This window comes from Dipodomys merriami, unplaced genomic scaffold (genome assembly GCF_024711535.1).
Source record: "Dipodomys merriami isolate MVZ:Mamm:240054 unplaced genomic scaffold, mDipMer1.0.p SCAF_42, whole genome shotgun sequence".
Lineage (NCBI taxonomy): Eukaryota > Metazoa > Chordata > Mammalia > Rodentia > Heteromyidae > Dipodomys > Dipodomys merriami.
In genome coordinates, this window is record NW_027205826.1 from 3233367 (window position 1) to 3248487 (window position 15121).

Below are 15121 nucleotides of genomic sequence, written 5' to 3' on the forward strand. Positions count from 1 at the left end.
TCTCCCCTCCCCGCGGTGGTCACACCTGCGTGGCTGTCAGGAGCTCCCGGGGCTGGCTGTGGGGCACAGGACGTGCCCTGGCTCTGGGAAGACCAAAGCGGAGTGCTTGTGAGCTGCTGTGGCGGCGCCCCGCGCCCGTGTGTGTGCCAGGCTTGCCTTGCGCCCTGGCGGACACGCACCCTCGCACCAGGGAAGGAAGCATGGGCCCCAAGGACAGCGGGGACTCCCCCAGGAAGCACCTGAGCCTGAAGGCAAGCCCTGGGTGACCCCCCCGCCCTCCCCCCCCCCCAGTCAGACCCTTCTGCTCCTCACCACCAGGTTATTTTGGGCGGAGCTAATATGGGAGGGGGCTGAGAAGGAAGTCATTCTGGCCTGGCCCATAGACGGGCATTCGGCATTTAAAAGGAGCCTGTACACCCCAAGCCCTGGGTTCCACAAGCTAGACAGAAGGGGAAGACGTGGGAGCGTTGGGGGCTCAGGCCTGTGGGGGCCACTGCCCTGTCCCCGGTGCCTCCCTCCCTGCGCTGCTGGAGGACAGCGTTCAGTTATCTCCTAGATTGATCGCCCCATCCCTGGGAGACAGCTGCTCCAAAAACTCATTAGGTTTGCTCATAAATCAAGATGAAGGGAGGATGACAAGCCGTGAGCGACGGTCACGGCCAGGCGGTGTGTTGGGGACACAGCTCGAGTGCCGGTGCCAGCATCAGGGGATTGGCTGCCCGGCCACGGGGCTCTGGCTCATCTCAAGGCTGTGTGGGAGGTGTGGATGGACAGGGGGGCGAGACAGCAGCCAGGGATCCTGATGTCCAGGACTTCCCCATCAGATGTGTGGGGAGGCCGGGGGAGGGGGGGCGCCTGCCCTGAACAGGCCGTGCGGCTCCCTCCTGAGGTCTCTGGGCTCTGCCCTGTCTATCACAGGTTAGCCTCAGGGATGTCATGTGTGCGGCCGTGTGCAGTCCACACCGGCGGTGACACTTCAAGGGACGAGGAGAAACGTCGAGGAGCCAGGCAGCAGGGAGAGGGCTGTCGCATGAGGGCTGGCAGGCCTAGGCAGGCTCAGCTACAGAATGATGGACGGCAGGGGACTTCGTTTGCTGGTTCTGACCGGAACCACCCACTTGTTTAGTCAACAAAGAGGCACATAGTATCTGCTAAGTGCTGTTGGCACTCTTCAGGCCACGGGGGAGGAGGGGGAGGACTGGCGCTGGACACCTGGCGCTGGACACCTGTGGCTCACACCTGTAAGCGTAGCTACTCAGGAGACTGAGATCTGAGGCTCACAGTTTGAAGCCAGGTTGGGCAGGAAAATCTGTGAGACTCTTATCTCCAATTAACCACCAAAAAGCCAAGTAGAACTATGGCTCAAGTGACAGAGCTTCAGCTCGGAGTGAAAAAGCTGAAGGATAGCATCCAGGCCCTGAGTTTAAGCCCCAGTACTGGCACAAAAATAGAGGAAGGAAAGAAGTAAAGAGAAGGAAGGATGGACAGATGGATCAGCTGGCAGTCACATAGGGCATCAACAGGTGGCTGATGACAGGTACCTAAGTCCAAGGGTAAAGACCACCTGGTAGGTGGGCGCCAGTGGCTCACGCCTGTCATCCTAGCTACTCAGGAGGCTGAGATCTGAGGATCGCGGTTCAAAGCCAGCCTGGGCAGGAAAGTCTGTGAGAAGTAGCGCTGTGGCTGAAGTGGTAGAGCACTAGCCTTGAGCTGAAGAGCTCAGGGATAGTGCCCAGGCCGAGTGAAAGACCACCTGGTGGGGGCATGGCCAGGTGTCAGAGAATCTTTTGGGCTGTTCTGCTCTGCAAGTCTGTGGCTGCTGCAAGCTGACCTCGATTTAGGAGAAAAGGAGCTCACTGACAAGAAGTCACCTCTAGTTGGCCCCTTCCTGGTCCCCAATTCCACCTGATGTGTGTGTTGCTGGCACAGGGCTTCTGACAGCTGAGCTGAGTTCTACATGCTGGGCTCCCTGTATTGATTCACCTTGAGGCTCAGCCTGCTCCCCCATACCTAACTCTTTGGGAGGGAGACAGACAGTCATTATCTCCGGAGCTGAGACAAAGACAGGAAGCACACTTCCTGAGAGTTCAGCATGGGGAAGGGGCATCTCTTGGCCCTTCCCAGGGAGGTGCGGGGGAAAAGCAAAATTTACACAAGAGCTGCATTGCCTGCCTGCAGAACCTGGATGGTGTCTGTCCTTCCTTTCTGTCAGTAAGAGCTAGGTAAGCAGTCCCTTTGGGAGACATCTGGCCATAACTGTCTGTCCTCAGAGCCTCTCCCCATGGCCGAGGAGCAGAGAACACCTGCCGAAGGACAAAGATGATGCTGATCCCCAAGAGGCCAAGCACCAACGCAGCCTCAGCCTCTCCTCAGGGCTTCCCTTCCTGAGCAGGGAGGGAGGGCAGGGGGCAGGAGAGCGGGGCTTTAGTAGCCAGGTGAAGCCATGAATGGACCAAGACTTTACAGGAGTGGAATGAGGGGGGAGCAGGCATCTAAGGCTGGGCCCCTGGGCTTGGATGTTCCCCCTTAGGGACTCCATTAAGAAGTCTTCTGTGCTGATCGCTGTTGGCTTTGGCATGGCTTTTCCCATGCACACACCCTCTGTGGCCCTCCCTTGGTTTTCTGTGGGCAGGAAATCAGAGTTGTCAGCAGCCAGCTCCCTCCTTTGTGTGCTGAAAATGCACCCTTGGGCGTCAACACCGCAGCTCGCTTGCACTGGAGGTGTGGAAAGGGGAGGGCACCGCCCGAGACAGCACAGCAAGTGACCTGGATGGATGGCACCGCCAGCCACGGTGAGGCACTTCCTGTCGTACGGAATGTGGACTAAGGCCTGGTAGGACTTTGCTTTCCTTGCAGAATTCTGGCATCTCGTGGGGCTGGCGCTGGACCTACGGCACAGGGGGCCGGCCTCTCCCATTCTCCCTCCTAGGGGACCTTACGCTCTGATCAAGATTGTGGCACGACAGGACCCGGGCTTCCTCTTGGTGGCTTTACCACCTTGCTCATGCCCATGACTGGCTCTGAAATGGTGTGAGGTAGATGGTGGGCATGGCCCGATGCTGCCCAGGGCTCTGAGAAGGTGGCACCAAAACTTCCCGGCTGTGACAGGGGACCCTGAGAAGCACCTGGATCTGTGCTGTTTGCCACAGCAGCCACGGCCACATGTGGCTGCCACGCATCTGCGTGTGTGGCAGGTCTCAAAGTAGGTGTGCTGAAGATCAAGGCACATACATCCCAGGCTTAATGTGAGAAAGTTTGTCAAACAAAACAAAGCCAACTCACTAGTAATCTTTTCATGTGAACTATAAGTTAAAAGGCTTTTGGGGGGTACCTAAATGTTTTCTTTTTTTTTTAAATCAAAAGTGATTTTCAGCTGGTTGCCACTGGCTCACGCCTGTCATCCTAGCTACTCAGGAGGCTGAGATCTGAGGATCATAGTTTGAAACTAGTGTGGGCAGGGAAGTCCACGAGACTCTTGTCTCCAATGAACCACCAAACAGCTGAAGCTGGAGCTACAGTTCAAGGGGTAGAGTGACAGCCTTGAATGAAAAAAGCTAAAGGAAAGCACCAGGCTCTAAGTTCAAGCTCCAGAATTGGTGCATGTGTGAGTGTGTATAAACAAACACACACACACACACACACACACACACACACACACACACACACACACACACACACAGAGGACAAATAGATTCTGAGCTCCCCTGGGCTGTAATAAAGCTTGCCCTACAATCAGAATATACCGGCTGGGGCTTAGTGCTAAGGAATGGGCCTATGGTCCAGAGTCCTCCACCTAGAGGGATAGCTTAATAAAGGTGTAAGCTGCAACAGGGCCTCTGGAAACTTGAAAGCCCCGCCCAACACCCCTACAAGAGGCCCTATCACTGGCCTGCTCCCTGCCTTCAGCAGGGTCCAGAAGAGACAAGGACAGAGCCATGGTAGACAAGGAAGACACACCATGAAGATCAGACCATATGTGTCTGGATCCTTGGGGTGCTGGGTTTGCACACAGATATCTGGAATCACAGCTCTAAGCGCCAAGGGTGAACTGAACACACTTCCTCCCTGTGTCATGGCCTCAGGGCCTTGTCACAAGCCAGTTGGTGTGTTGTCTTTCTTTGGCTGGGCTGTCTATCCACTCGTGGAGCTCTGAGACTGGGCAGACTCCAGCCTGTACTGTCCCAGACCCTGTGCTGTTCCCCAGGTCCCATTTGTGGCTCTGGCTCCAGCCTGGCACACAGGAGCAGCGGCCATTTGTCAAGGCGGCTGTTGGGGGGTGGGTACTCTCTTCTCCAAGCCCAGAACCAACATGCCAGAACTAATGATAACAAATGGCTGGTGTGTACTCATCACTAAGCTCGGGCCCCAGCACTCCAGGCGGGGGAGCTGGGCTTGGGGAGGGGCTTGGGTACAGCTTCGTCCTTCACCCCTGCACTGTCCTCGCAGGATAGACAGCTCCAACCCTGCCTGAAGCTAGGTCATCCGGAGGGCTGGGAGGACCAGACAACATTGCCCTGAGCTGACAACCAAGCAATTCCTCAGTCCCAATAACAGGAGTAGTGACTGGGCATTTGTCTCTTAAATAATGGAACTGACTTCCTGTGAAAGGAGAGCTGCATTCGGAGACAGGAGATGGGAGTCTGTAGGTGGGGTATGCGTGGTACCCCAGGAAGCTTGTCCAAGAAACGGCCAGAGGGAGGGAGGCTGTTTCATTCCAAACAAGTCCAAGTTCTCAAATTACATTTGGCTCAACTTCATTGAGCAAATGAGAGGAGACTCATTGCTTTTAAAAATGAGAGATGGGGGCCGGGAAGGTGGCTCAGTGGTAGAGCGCTTGCCTTGCAATGCACGAGGCCCTGGGTTCAATTCCTCAGCACCACAGAAGCAAAAAAAAAAAAAAAAAAATCAAGAAGAAAAAAAAAAAAAAGAGATGAACCGGGCATGGTGGCTCATGCATGTCATCCTAGCTACTCAGGGAAGCTGAAGTCTGAGGTTCAAAGCCAGCCTGGGCAAGGAAAGTCCATGAGACTCTTATCTCCAGAAAACCGGAAGTGGTGCTGTGGCTCAAGTGATAGAGCGCTAGCCTTGAGCTGAAGAACTTAGGTTAGCTCTCAGACCCAGAGTTCAAGCCCCATAACTGACCAAAAAAAAAAAAGGAGATGAAGTCAGTGGCTTCACTCCTGAAATCTTAGCTACCCAGAAGGCTGAAAGCTGAGGATTGTGGTTTGAAGCTAGTGGGGGCAGGAAAAGTCTGCGAAGCCTCTAATTAACCAGCAAAAAGCTGTGAGTAGAGCTGAGGCTCAAGTGGTAGAGCACCAGCCTTGAGTGAAGAAGCTAAAGAAAACATCCAAGCCTTGAGTTCAAGCCTGGGTGTACACACACACACACACACACACACACACACACACACACACACGCATGCGCACACACGCACACACATGCACACATGCATGCACGCTAAGTAGATGACTATGGGGGCCTGAGGGGTGGAGAGGGGGTGGTTCAGGGATGGCGTGGCTAGAGCCTGACCCACAGCAGCTGGTCAGAAACATGGCAGTGCATCTTCCCATCACAGAACCTCAGCTCCCAGCACCTGAGAACAAACACTCCCATAGCCCTGGGCTCTCGCTGCTTCTGCTTGTGCTCAGTGATCCTATTGGGGACCTCACCCTGGCAGCCTAGTCAAGCCACGGCCAGAACCCTTCCCAGGACACCTGGCAAAGATGCAAGCTGGTCTCTGGGGCTCTGGGGTATGAGCTGAAGGGCTGCTTACACCTGCTCTGCGAACCAGAGTGATCCCTGGCTCCTCCTCTTGTACCAACACCACCCTCCAGTGCCCGAGGCCAACGAAGCCAGTGTCCTCCCACGGCAAGTACCCTGGGCAAGTCCCCTGCTACCCTGGCTGGCCCATCCTTCCTGGCCACCATTCCACCTGAGTGCCGGCCCAGGGTCTGTAGCGGGTTCCCTGAAACTTCAGGGCACCCTGGTGTCCGCCCAGGAGGAGGTTCCCCTGGCGAGAGGGAGGGGGCCCCCTCGTTGTGCTTCTGTGCCCTAGGTTAGACTTTCCTCTCAGGCTCACCCCAAACACATGTGGGTTTCCGCTGGAAGGTGGGAATGGGAAGCCAACTGGCTCCGCCCCTGCTGGGTGGGCTCCTCTGCTTCTGAGGGGATTCAAGCTCTGTCCACGCCTCACCCTGGGGACAGCGAGGCCCTTCTCCCTGGGGGGGCTCAGGCGAGCCCTGGCTGCTCCCCGGCGGCAGGACCCAGCCGAGCCGCAGCGTGGAGGCAGAGGTCCTGGTCTGGCCTCGTCATCCTTCAACTTCCCCTACCTCAGTGTGCAGCGCACAGGTGGCGTCTGGGAGGCAAAGTCTTAATTTTTCATTCCTAAGCTGTCAGAGCAGCTCAGTCTGTGACTGTGTGCAAGGAGGGGGTGGGGGAGGAGGAAGGCTGCTAGAGGACGGATCTCCTTTGTGCAGATTGCAACATAAAACTTCACACTTGTGGGCGCCCTCCTCTGAAGGCCCAGTCAGCCTTTCTTCCAGAACAGAGACCAGGAAGGAGAGGACGGGGAGGAACCCAAGGACGAGGGTGTGTAGAGTCCCCTGGTATGAATGTAAGTTCTAGGCTACAGAGATGCTCAGAGCTGGCTCAAGTCAGCTGTGTGTGTGTGTGTGTGTGTGTGTGTGTGTGTGTGTGTGTGTGCATGTATATGTATGTGTGCATGCATGTGTATGACTACCAGACAGCTTCAAGGCCATTAGTATGAGCCCCAATCCTGCCTAGAGGTCATGTGGGCAGCTACTATCAGCCCTGAGGCTGCGATCTGAAACCTGCCCTCCCTGCCCCCTAGTGCCCAGGCAGCCAGTCTGCCAATGCCCTGGGGTGGTGGTGGTGGGGGAGACAGCATTCATCTGGTGGCTGGATCTGCAGGGGTCTGGGCCCCAAGCACGGTGGAGCTGCCGACCACTCGGCCAACTCAGAGGAGAGAAGCCGCCCAGAGAACAAAAGCTTCCTTCGCTCGGTGCTCAGCCCAGACCTCTGGTCATTCGCGGGCAATCGCCTGTGGCTCTCTCTTCTCCAGCAAAGATGAGCAGCCCTAGGCCAGACGCCCTGGGCTCTGCTCTATAAACTTCCCTTTAAACCGAGAATAAAGTGGAGACCACAATGGAACATACACAAAAGGTTTTTCTGGATTTCTTCTGGACCCTGAAGAGTGGCTAGCTTCCAGAAAGCCCTGGAGAGTGACCTAAAGGGCGGGGGGAGCAGTAGGGGCGGGGGAGAGGCAGAGGGGACAGAAGGGTCAGCACAGGAGGGCTGGCTGCACGGTGGTGGGGACAGGGGGTGGAGGGGTGCCATCTACATTTGGGGTGACAAGGTCCTTCCTGGATCTCCAGGAGGCACTAGTAGAGGAGTCGCTGTGGAAGAATTTAAATGCCAACTGGCAGGGTGGGCAACAGATGGCTCACAAGACCCCTGGCTGTGGAGAGCGACAGATTGGGATTCCCACAGAGACCAGTCATGGACCCGGGGACGGGTGAAACCCAGAAAGCCCTCCTCTTCCCAGGTGAAGGTCTCCTCTTGTGGACCTCCTGCTCCCCCGGGTCCCCACCCCCACCTCTGGCTTGTGAAAGCAATCTGGGGCACTTGTGGGGGCCAGGGTGTGTGGGGGGGGGTGGAGTAGGACCGAGCCACTTCCCGTGGCAGCGCCAGCTCCTCCACCGACGCCCGGGGAGGACGGCGTCTGACCCACTTTGAGAAGAACAGAGACTGAGTGCGCGCGTGTCTGCTCCGCATACACAAGCAAGGCAAGGAAACCCTGCGGGCTCTCGGCAGCCAACCCTGAGGGCGGCAGCGTGCGCCGCAGCAGCCTTTATTAGAAAGACTTGGGTTTTTAATAACGCCAAATGGGGCGCGCTGAGCTTAGCCAGCTGCTTGTGTTCCCAAGCGGGAAGCATCTGCCGGGGGAAGTGGTAATGGGACGGAAGGAGGAAGGCCACCGTGGCCCCTTCCAGCCTGAGAGCTCTCCGTGGGGCAGCCAGTGTGGAAGCTGCCGGCAGGCTTGAGTCTCATGGCTTAAGGCCCAAGATCTCAGGCCACGGCAGCTGGGCCCGTGGGGTGCCCCGCTCCTGTGTTTCTGGGCCACCTGCTGCTTGACATAGAGCTAGGACCCAGGAGGCCTCTGCCCTCCTCCAGAAGCTTACTTCTCATTTCTCTTAGGCTGAGTTTCCTTGAAGGTGTGAGGGTGGAGGCTGGGTGCCGGGATGCGCCACAGCTGGGACGGGGACGGGGCTGGTGAGGGAGGCTGTGCAGATCGCTCGCTCTTCCTGGACATGGCTGAGGTTGTTTCCCTAATCTCACCACTTTCTCCCTCCCTCCCTCCCTCCCTCCCTCCCTCCCTCCCTCCCTTCTTTCCTTCCTTTCTCCCTCCCTCCTTCCTTCCTCTCTTCCTTTCCTCCTCTTCTTTCTCTTCTGTCCCCGAGCCTTTTTTTCTCAACTCTGGCGCTCTACCACTTTGAGTCACAGCTCTACTTCTGGTTTTCTGGTGGTTCACTGGCAATGAGTCTCATGAACTTTCCTGCCCGGGCTGGCTTTGAACTCTGATCCTCAGATCTCAGCCTCCTGAGTAGCTAGGGTTACAGGTGTGAGCCACTGGTGTCTGGCGCTCATGGCTTATTCTGAGGCCACTGTCAGGAGTAGGCAGTGGCTGGCTAGGGCAACAATGGGGTGCCGCTCACTACCGCTCGCAGCTGCACGCTCACCTGGCATCAGGAACAGTGTCAACAGTACTTTCTGCGTGTTCTCATTGCATCTTTACAGCCTGTGGGAGGTGAGGGGTGTGGCGGAGGGACGCTGGGTTGTTGGCCTGTGTGCTGCCAGAGCCCACATTTGTTTGACCCACCTCAAAAGGAACAGGACGAGGGGTGCAAGCCAGCTGCGGGGTCAGGGTCCTGGGCTCAGATCCTACATGCAGCTGATCTGAAGCGATCATCTCGGGATAGCGATTGGAAGACTAAGGGATTGGCTGGAAGGTCTGCTAAGGCCGGACGGACAGCCTTGCTTGTGGACAGCTAACCAAGGTTCTTCTCGTACACCTGAACTCGGAGGTATTCATGATTCAGGAATCCCAAACTGACCACCCTCTTGTCCCCAGAACTCACTAGGGGCACATAAGAAACCAATTGATCCACCGACACTGGTCATCCATTGTCTGACATCCTCCCTGGCAAGTGGCTATTTTCAAAGGCCACTTAACCCTTTAAATCCCACTCTGAAAACAAGAACAAACAAACAACAAGTGAACAACCACAAGCCCAATTCTGGCGCTGTGAGGCGGTGTGGGGACCTCTGGGCTCTCAGGCGCGGGAAGGACAGAGTAAAAGCTCCCAGAGGAGCTGGCCAGAGCACCGCAGCCAAGCTCTGGAGCCTGCGATCTCCCCTGGCCTCATTTCAACAGATGGCAGAACGAATTTCTAATTAAGCACGGGAAAGTTTCCGGCTCAGCACATTTATGCACGATTCTCCAGTCCCTTTGGTGCTCGTTCTTTCTCTGTCTTCCTGGAACCCAAACCAGCTTATTGCCACCCTGAGCCTGCCCCCCCTCCACCCCCCTGGGCTCTTGGAAAGGCACAGCCCTCATCTTGGAAGCGGGAATTGGAAGGGTATGCAGCGGGCGGGTGTGGGAGCGAGGGTCCAGCAGGGAGGGACCACACAGCTGCTCTTCAAAGGCGAGATGAAAAGGGAGTGTGCTGTAATCTGACAACTTGGCAGAGACCTGAAGGGACAAATGGGGCTTCTGAGATCACTGCCCCTATGGAGTTCTAGAAAAACTGCCTGGGGTGAGCTTGGCCCAGAGAAGAGATACCCTCACAGGGGGGCCCAACCTCTGTTCTGAGTTGGCTTGAGACCATTGGGCAGACAGTCCCTCCCACAGATAGGGCTGCCCATTGGGCACTGCTTGACCGCTCCAGGGGACGCCAGCACCTCTGTCCTCTTGCTCCAGATCTGCGGCAGCCTGGGGTTAGGATTGCAGCCTGGGAGAAATCCCCAGGAGGCCCCACTGCTCTGCTGGGAGCTGACACTTGGCTTACTCTGGTCTACTTTACGTGACGGCAGCTCTCCTTCATCTTGGGTGGGCTCTGTCACCAGGAGGTCTGCTTTGCAAGCCCAGAGGTCTGACTCTCCCATGGAGAAAAATGACTGCCTGTTCGCTGTCACATAGAGCAGTTCCCTCCAACTCCTGACATTTCACTATCGCTCAGATCCAAGGTGGAGGATAAGCAAATGGCCACAAAGACAGCAGCACTGCCACCAGAAGACAGGTAACCGTGACCTTTACACACCGGACTCTGATCCAGGGTCCCATTGCTGCCCAAAGCCTTTCAGGGGCTCTGTTCCCCAGCTCCGCAGCACGGCAGGGGTTATCCAGGACAGACTCCACTCGGAGAGCCAGATATTTTGTTCTGAGACAGCATCTCACTAGGTAGCCCAGGCTAGTCCCCAACTCATGATCCTCCTGCCCCTGAGTGCTGGGATTACAGGCGTGAGTCATCACACCTGGCTTTCAACCAGATTCTGGAGAATGAGAAAACAGACAGGGAGCAGGGACTACCGGCAGCCACATCCCAGGACCTAGGCCTGCTGGCTGCTCTCCTGACCCAGGTCTAGGTGCTTGTGTAACTTGTATTTACTGTCAGCTCCTTCTTGCCCCTTCACAAGCTTCTTCCTTTAGATGGACGTATTACTTGTCAGACAAGAGAGGATTGTCGCCGGGCGCTGGTGGCTCACGCCTGTAATCCTAGCTACTCAGGAGGCTGAGATCTGAGGATCGTGGTTCAAAGCCAGCCCGGGCAGGAGAGACCGTGAGACTCCTATCTCCAATAAACCACCAGAAAACCGGAAGTGGCGCTGTAGCTCAAGTGGTAGAGTGCTCGCCTTGAGCTGAAGAGCTGAGGGACAGCGCTCAGGCCCAGAGTTCAAGCCCCATGACCGACAAAAAAAAAAAAAAAAAGAGAGGATTGTCACAGTCAACAGGCACAGGGCTGCTCTAGAAGCTGATAGTTATCCTTATCTGGGAATGTCTAGATTCCTCTAGAACGTCCAGCAGGGGGTGAGGTAGCTCAGGGAGGCTGGCACAGCCAACAGCCCAGGGCTGGTAATCGGAACAACAACAGTCCTTTTTGGGTTTTGGTGGTGCTGGTGATCAAATCCAGGGTCTCTATGCTAGGCAAGATTTTTCTTTTTTTTTTTTTTGCCCCTGAACTCCACCTCCTGTCCCCTTTTTGCTTTTCAATGAAGTAAAACAGAGATCCAATGGATGCCCAGAGCCCACACTGTCCTTGGACCAGGGCATCATCAGCTGCCCCTTTCCTGAGCTGGCTGGTGGGGGATGACATGGTGGAAGTGAACACGTTCCCTCCCGCTAACTGGCTCCAGCTGGGAGCACCAGTGTCTTCACACAGCAGGCCCTAGTTAGTTGGAGCCACGGTGGACACGTGTCTTTTCATACTCCAGTGGTCCGGGACTCAGAGGGGAAGAGCGGCTGTGCCACAGGCCGCTGGGTTTTATGACTGTGCTGCACTGCGCCCCGACGGGAAGGCAGAATGGTGTCATTCCTGTCTCCAGGGGCACAGCCCGACCCAGGCCTCCAGGAGCCCACTGTCCCTGGTCCTGGGAAGCAGGCTAGCTCCAGAATTAGCACTCCAGGTCCCAGCCCAACTCCATCTACCCAACATGACTTAAAAAAAAACCAAGTTATTTGTCTTTTGTTGGTGCTGAAGTTCTTGCGTAGTAAAAGGCACACGGGGCACTGTGCCCTCCTGTGTCCTGTGGGAAGGTCGGAGGTGTGGGGCAGACTCCGGCAGGGGACGCCTCCCCCCCATCGCCGCCTCGCAGAAGAGGTGGAGGGAGGGATGGGGTGAGGGAGAAGGGCAGAGTTCGGATGTTTCTCAGACTCACCAATCCATCTCATCAGGGAGGTCAGGATCTGCAGGTACTTGGTCTTCTGGACATCAAAGAAGGTGAAAGGTCCAAGGAAGAGTGTGAAGACAGCCTGGGGGTGAAAGCAGCAGTGAGGAAGGTAGGTCCCTCATAGAGGACGAGAGAGCATACACGTAGTCCGTGCTCCCAGCCAGGGCCAAACCCACCCCACGTGCAGGCTGGCACTGGCAGATGCTCCCTGGGGTCTGAGTGCATCACTGGGGGAGTAAGGCCCAATTACCAGGGGTGTGGAGAAGACCAGAGCCCCAGATTCCTGTATGGTTTTCTTCCTTCTCTTCCCTTTCTTTTCCTTCATTCCTTTATTTTTTTGGGGGGGGGCTGAACTCAGGGTCTGGGCACTACCCATTAGCTTTGTCACTCAAAGCTGACACTCTATCACTTCAGTCACAGCTCCTTTTGCTTGTAGACTGGAGACAAGAGTTTCATGGGCTTTCTTGTCAGGGCTGGATTCAAATCATGATCCTCGGATCTCGGCCTCTTGGAGTAGCTGGGATTACAGGTATGAGGCACCAGCACCCAGTGCTCCTGCACTTCTAGGCAAGGCCTAAGCACTGCCTGGGCACCCTGCCCACTCCGTCCTGTGCTCTTCAGTAAGCACTGGGGACTGGGCAACCTCAGTTCCATGTGGGATCGGTACAAAGTGACAGCAAGAAGAGGACAGAACAAGGAACCAGCCCTCACTGTTGCTGTGAAGAAAGGACAAGGAGCACTGGGCGCACAGGGGATGCAGGCCCTCTGCGAGGCAGGCCGATGAGAGGTGTCCCTTCTGAAGGGCATGGAGGAGAGGATTTATCAGGACATCATTGTTCAGCCGAGAATCAGCTCACAAGGAAGTCTGGAGAGCAAGAACCAGCCCCGAAGGACTACCTATTGCCAAACCACCTGAATTCATAAGAACAAGTACCACCTGCTGAAAAACTAGGAGTGGAAAAGTCTGAGCCGTGGAGGAAGCAGGTCAGAGGGTGGGTGCCTAGAGCACCGATCCTCCTCAGTGCTTTCTCTGGAGAATAGGTCAAAGTATTTACTTAAAAAAAAAAAAAGTTGCTGGGTGTTAGTGGCTCACAACTGTAATCCTAGCTACTCAGGAGGCTAAGATGTGAGGCTCACAGTTTAAAGCCAGCCTGGACAGAAAAGCCCATGAAATAGAGAGAGTGTGTGTGTGTGTGTGTGCGCGCGCACGTGCGCACACATGTTTACACATGTGTGTAGATTGGTCCTGGGGACTGAACTCAGGATCTGGATGCTGTCTCTGAGCTTTTCTGCTTAAGGCTACAGCTCTACCACTTGAGCCACAGCTCTACTTCTGACTGTTTTTTTGGTGGATAATTGGAGGGAAGAGTCTAAAGGTCCATGAAACTCTCATCTCTAGTTAATCAGTGAAAAGCCACAAGTGGTGGTGTAGCTCAAGTGGTAGAGAGACAGCCTTTAGCAAAAAAAGCTCAGGGACAGTGCTCAGGCCCTGAGTTCAAGTCCCAGAATTGGTGCGTGTATGCACACAGACACACAGACACACACAGAGTTAAGCCTCATCTTAGACAACTGGTGTGTGGGAGATGCGGACCCTGCTTGCAGTAGAGCCAGAGTGGCAGGGGGCAGCTGGGTTTTCCATGCCAAATTGGCTGCTCAGGGAGCAGAGGAATTAAAAGCTGCTCGTTGGAGGTAAGATGATGGCACCATTTCCAATCTGCCACTCGGAAGCAGGCGAGGCATCAGACCTTATTAACATTTACACTGCACCATTTTATCACGTTAATGCTAATGACAGTCACCAGAGATGCAACAGAAGGTGCTGAAGCCTGAGTGGAAAGAGGGGCCCACCGTGGGGACGTGCGCTCTGGCCCCGCGAGCGAGTGGGTGACTACCCCAGCTGCTGAGCCTGGAAGCTGTGTCTGTGGCAGGCGGGAGGGAGCTCCCAGCCTTGCAGAATGAGGGGTGAGCCCGCCCAGTCCCCGCCCCTTCCTCAAGGAGAGCAGGATGTGGGAGAGGCTGTGACCTCTTCTCCAAGTCCATTATCACTGTGAGAATGAGTGACGGAAGAGTGCGGCTGAAGGAAAGGCTCTAATTAGCTGGGGTGGGCGAAGGCAGGCCGGTCACTGGGGCTGGGAGATTTCTGGAAAGAAGAGCTTTCTGCTAGGGACCTCAGAACCAGCCCTTCGGCGGGGGGGGGGGAGGTTTGTTAGGTTGGGGTGACCAGGGAAGGCAGAAGAAGGGATTCACAGCAAAAGCAAGGGCAGCTACCCAGTGGGCCGTGAAGCTGGGACGCGGGATACAGGATCTAATGCATTCATAGCCACCCCCTCTGGCCAAGCTAGTCTGTATGCAGCACCACCGGTAAGTCATTTAGGAAAATTACCACTTGAGGGAAACTTTCCACTGATGAATTTCTCTTTTGAAGGATGGAGAAGGAGATGTCAGGTGGAAGAATAAATACAAAGCCACTTGCCACAAATTTCCAAGTAACTGAAGCCTGCAGTTATATGTTAGTGCTTCTCCCTGCCCCTGCCCTGCCCCGCCCCACCTCGCTGGTGGACGATTCACCTCTGACCTAGGAACGGAAACACAGATCAGACTCAGTCACCTTAACAGGTAAAAACACAGTATTCCAGCTGTGTGGGAGCCAAGACTCTTGGGGAGACTTAGAAGGGAGATCAGATCTCAGGAACCTCCCGAAGATCTCTGCTTAGAAGGTTCCACAGCATAAAAGCAGGGTGGGGGCAGCAGAATGATTTTCCAGGGCAGTAGAGAATCCTGCCCCTGCACAGCTCAGCTTCCTAATTAGCCCCAGCTCCATCTTCCTCTTCCTCAGTGTACGTTTGTGAAGATTTCAGACAAGAAGGACCTTTGGGACCAAATCCTAACCCTGAGGGCATTCTTGCAAGGAGACCAAGCACACACACCTAGAAAGAGAAGCGTTTGTAAGGTGCCAACATTTACAACAAGCCACAGGCACAGACATCTGGTCGTCCAAACGAGGGTTTGCCCCCACTTTGTGTTGGGGACAGCAGGTCTGATTTCAGAGTGCAAATTGGTAGGCCCAGTTCCCATAGCCTCAGCCCTGCTACCCCTCCCCCCACTGGACGGTGACTCGGGGGGTGGTCTCTTCTCCTTGTAATGCTCAGGAGCA

The 15121-nt window shown here is 55.5% G+C and overlaps 1 protein-coding gene across 3 annotated transcripts in view; it reads right to left on the reverse strand.

The window, feature by feature from the left end:
• Positions 1–15121, reverse strand: part of Tmem104 (transmembrane protein 104) — a 55667-nt gene that overhangs the window by 5064 nt on the left and 35482 nt on the right. For all 3 annotated transcript variants that reach the window (XM_069993065.1, XM_069993064.1, XM_069993066.1), the window contains one exon: positions 11956–12049. In XM_069993065.1, the coding sequence (XP_069849166.1) occupies positions 11956–12049 (94 nt within the window). The remainder of the gene's footprint in view (positions 1–11955; positions 12050–15121) is intronic.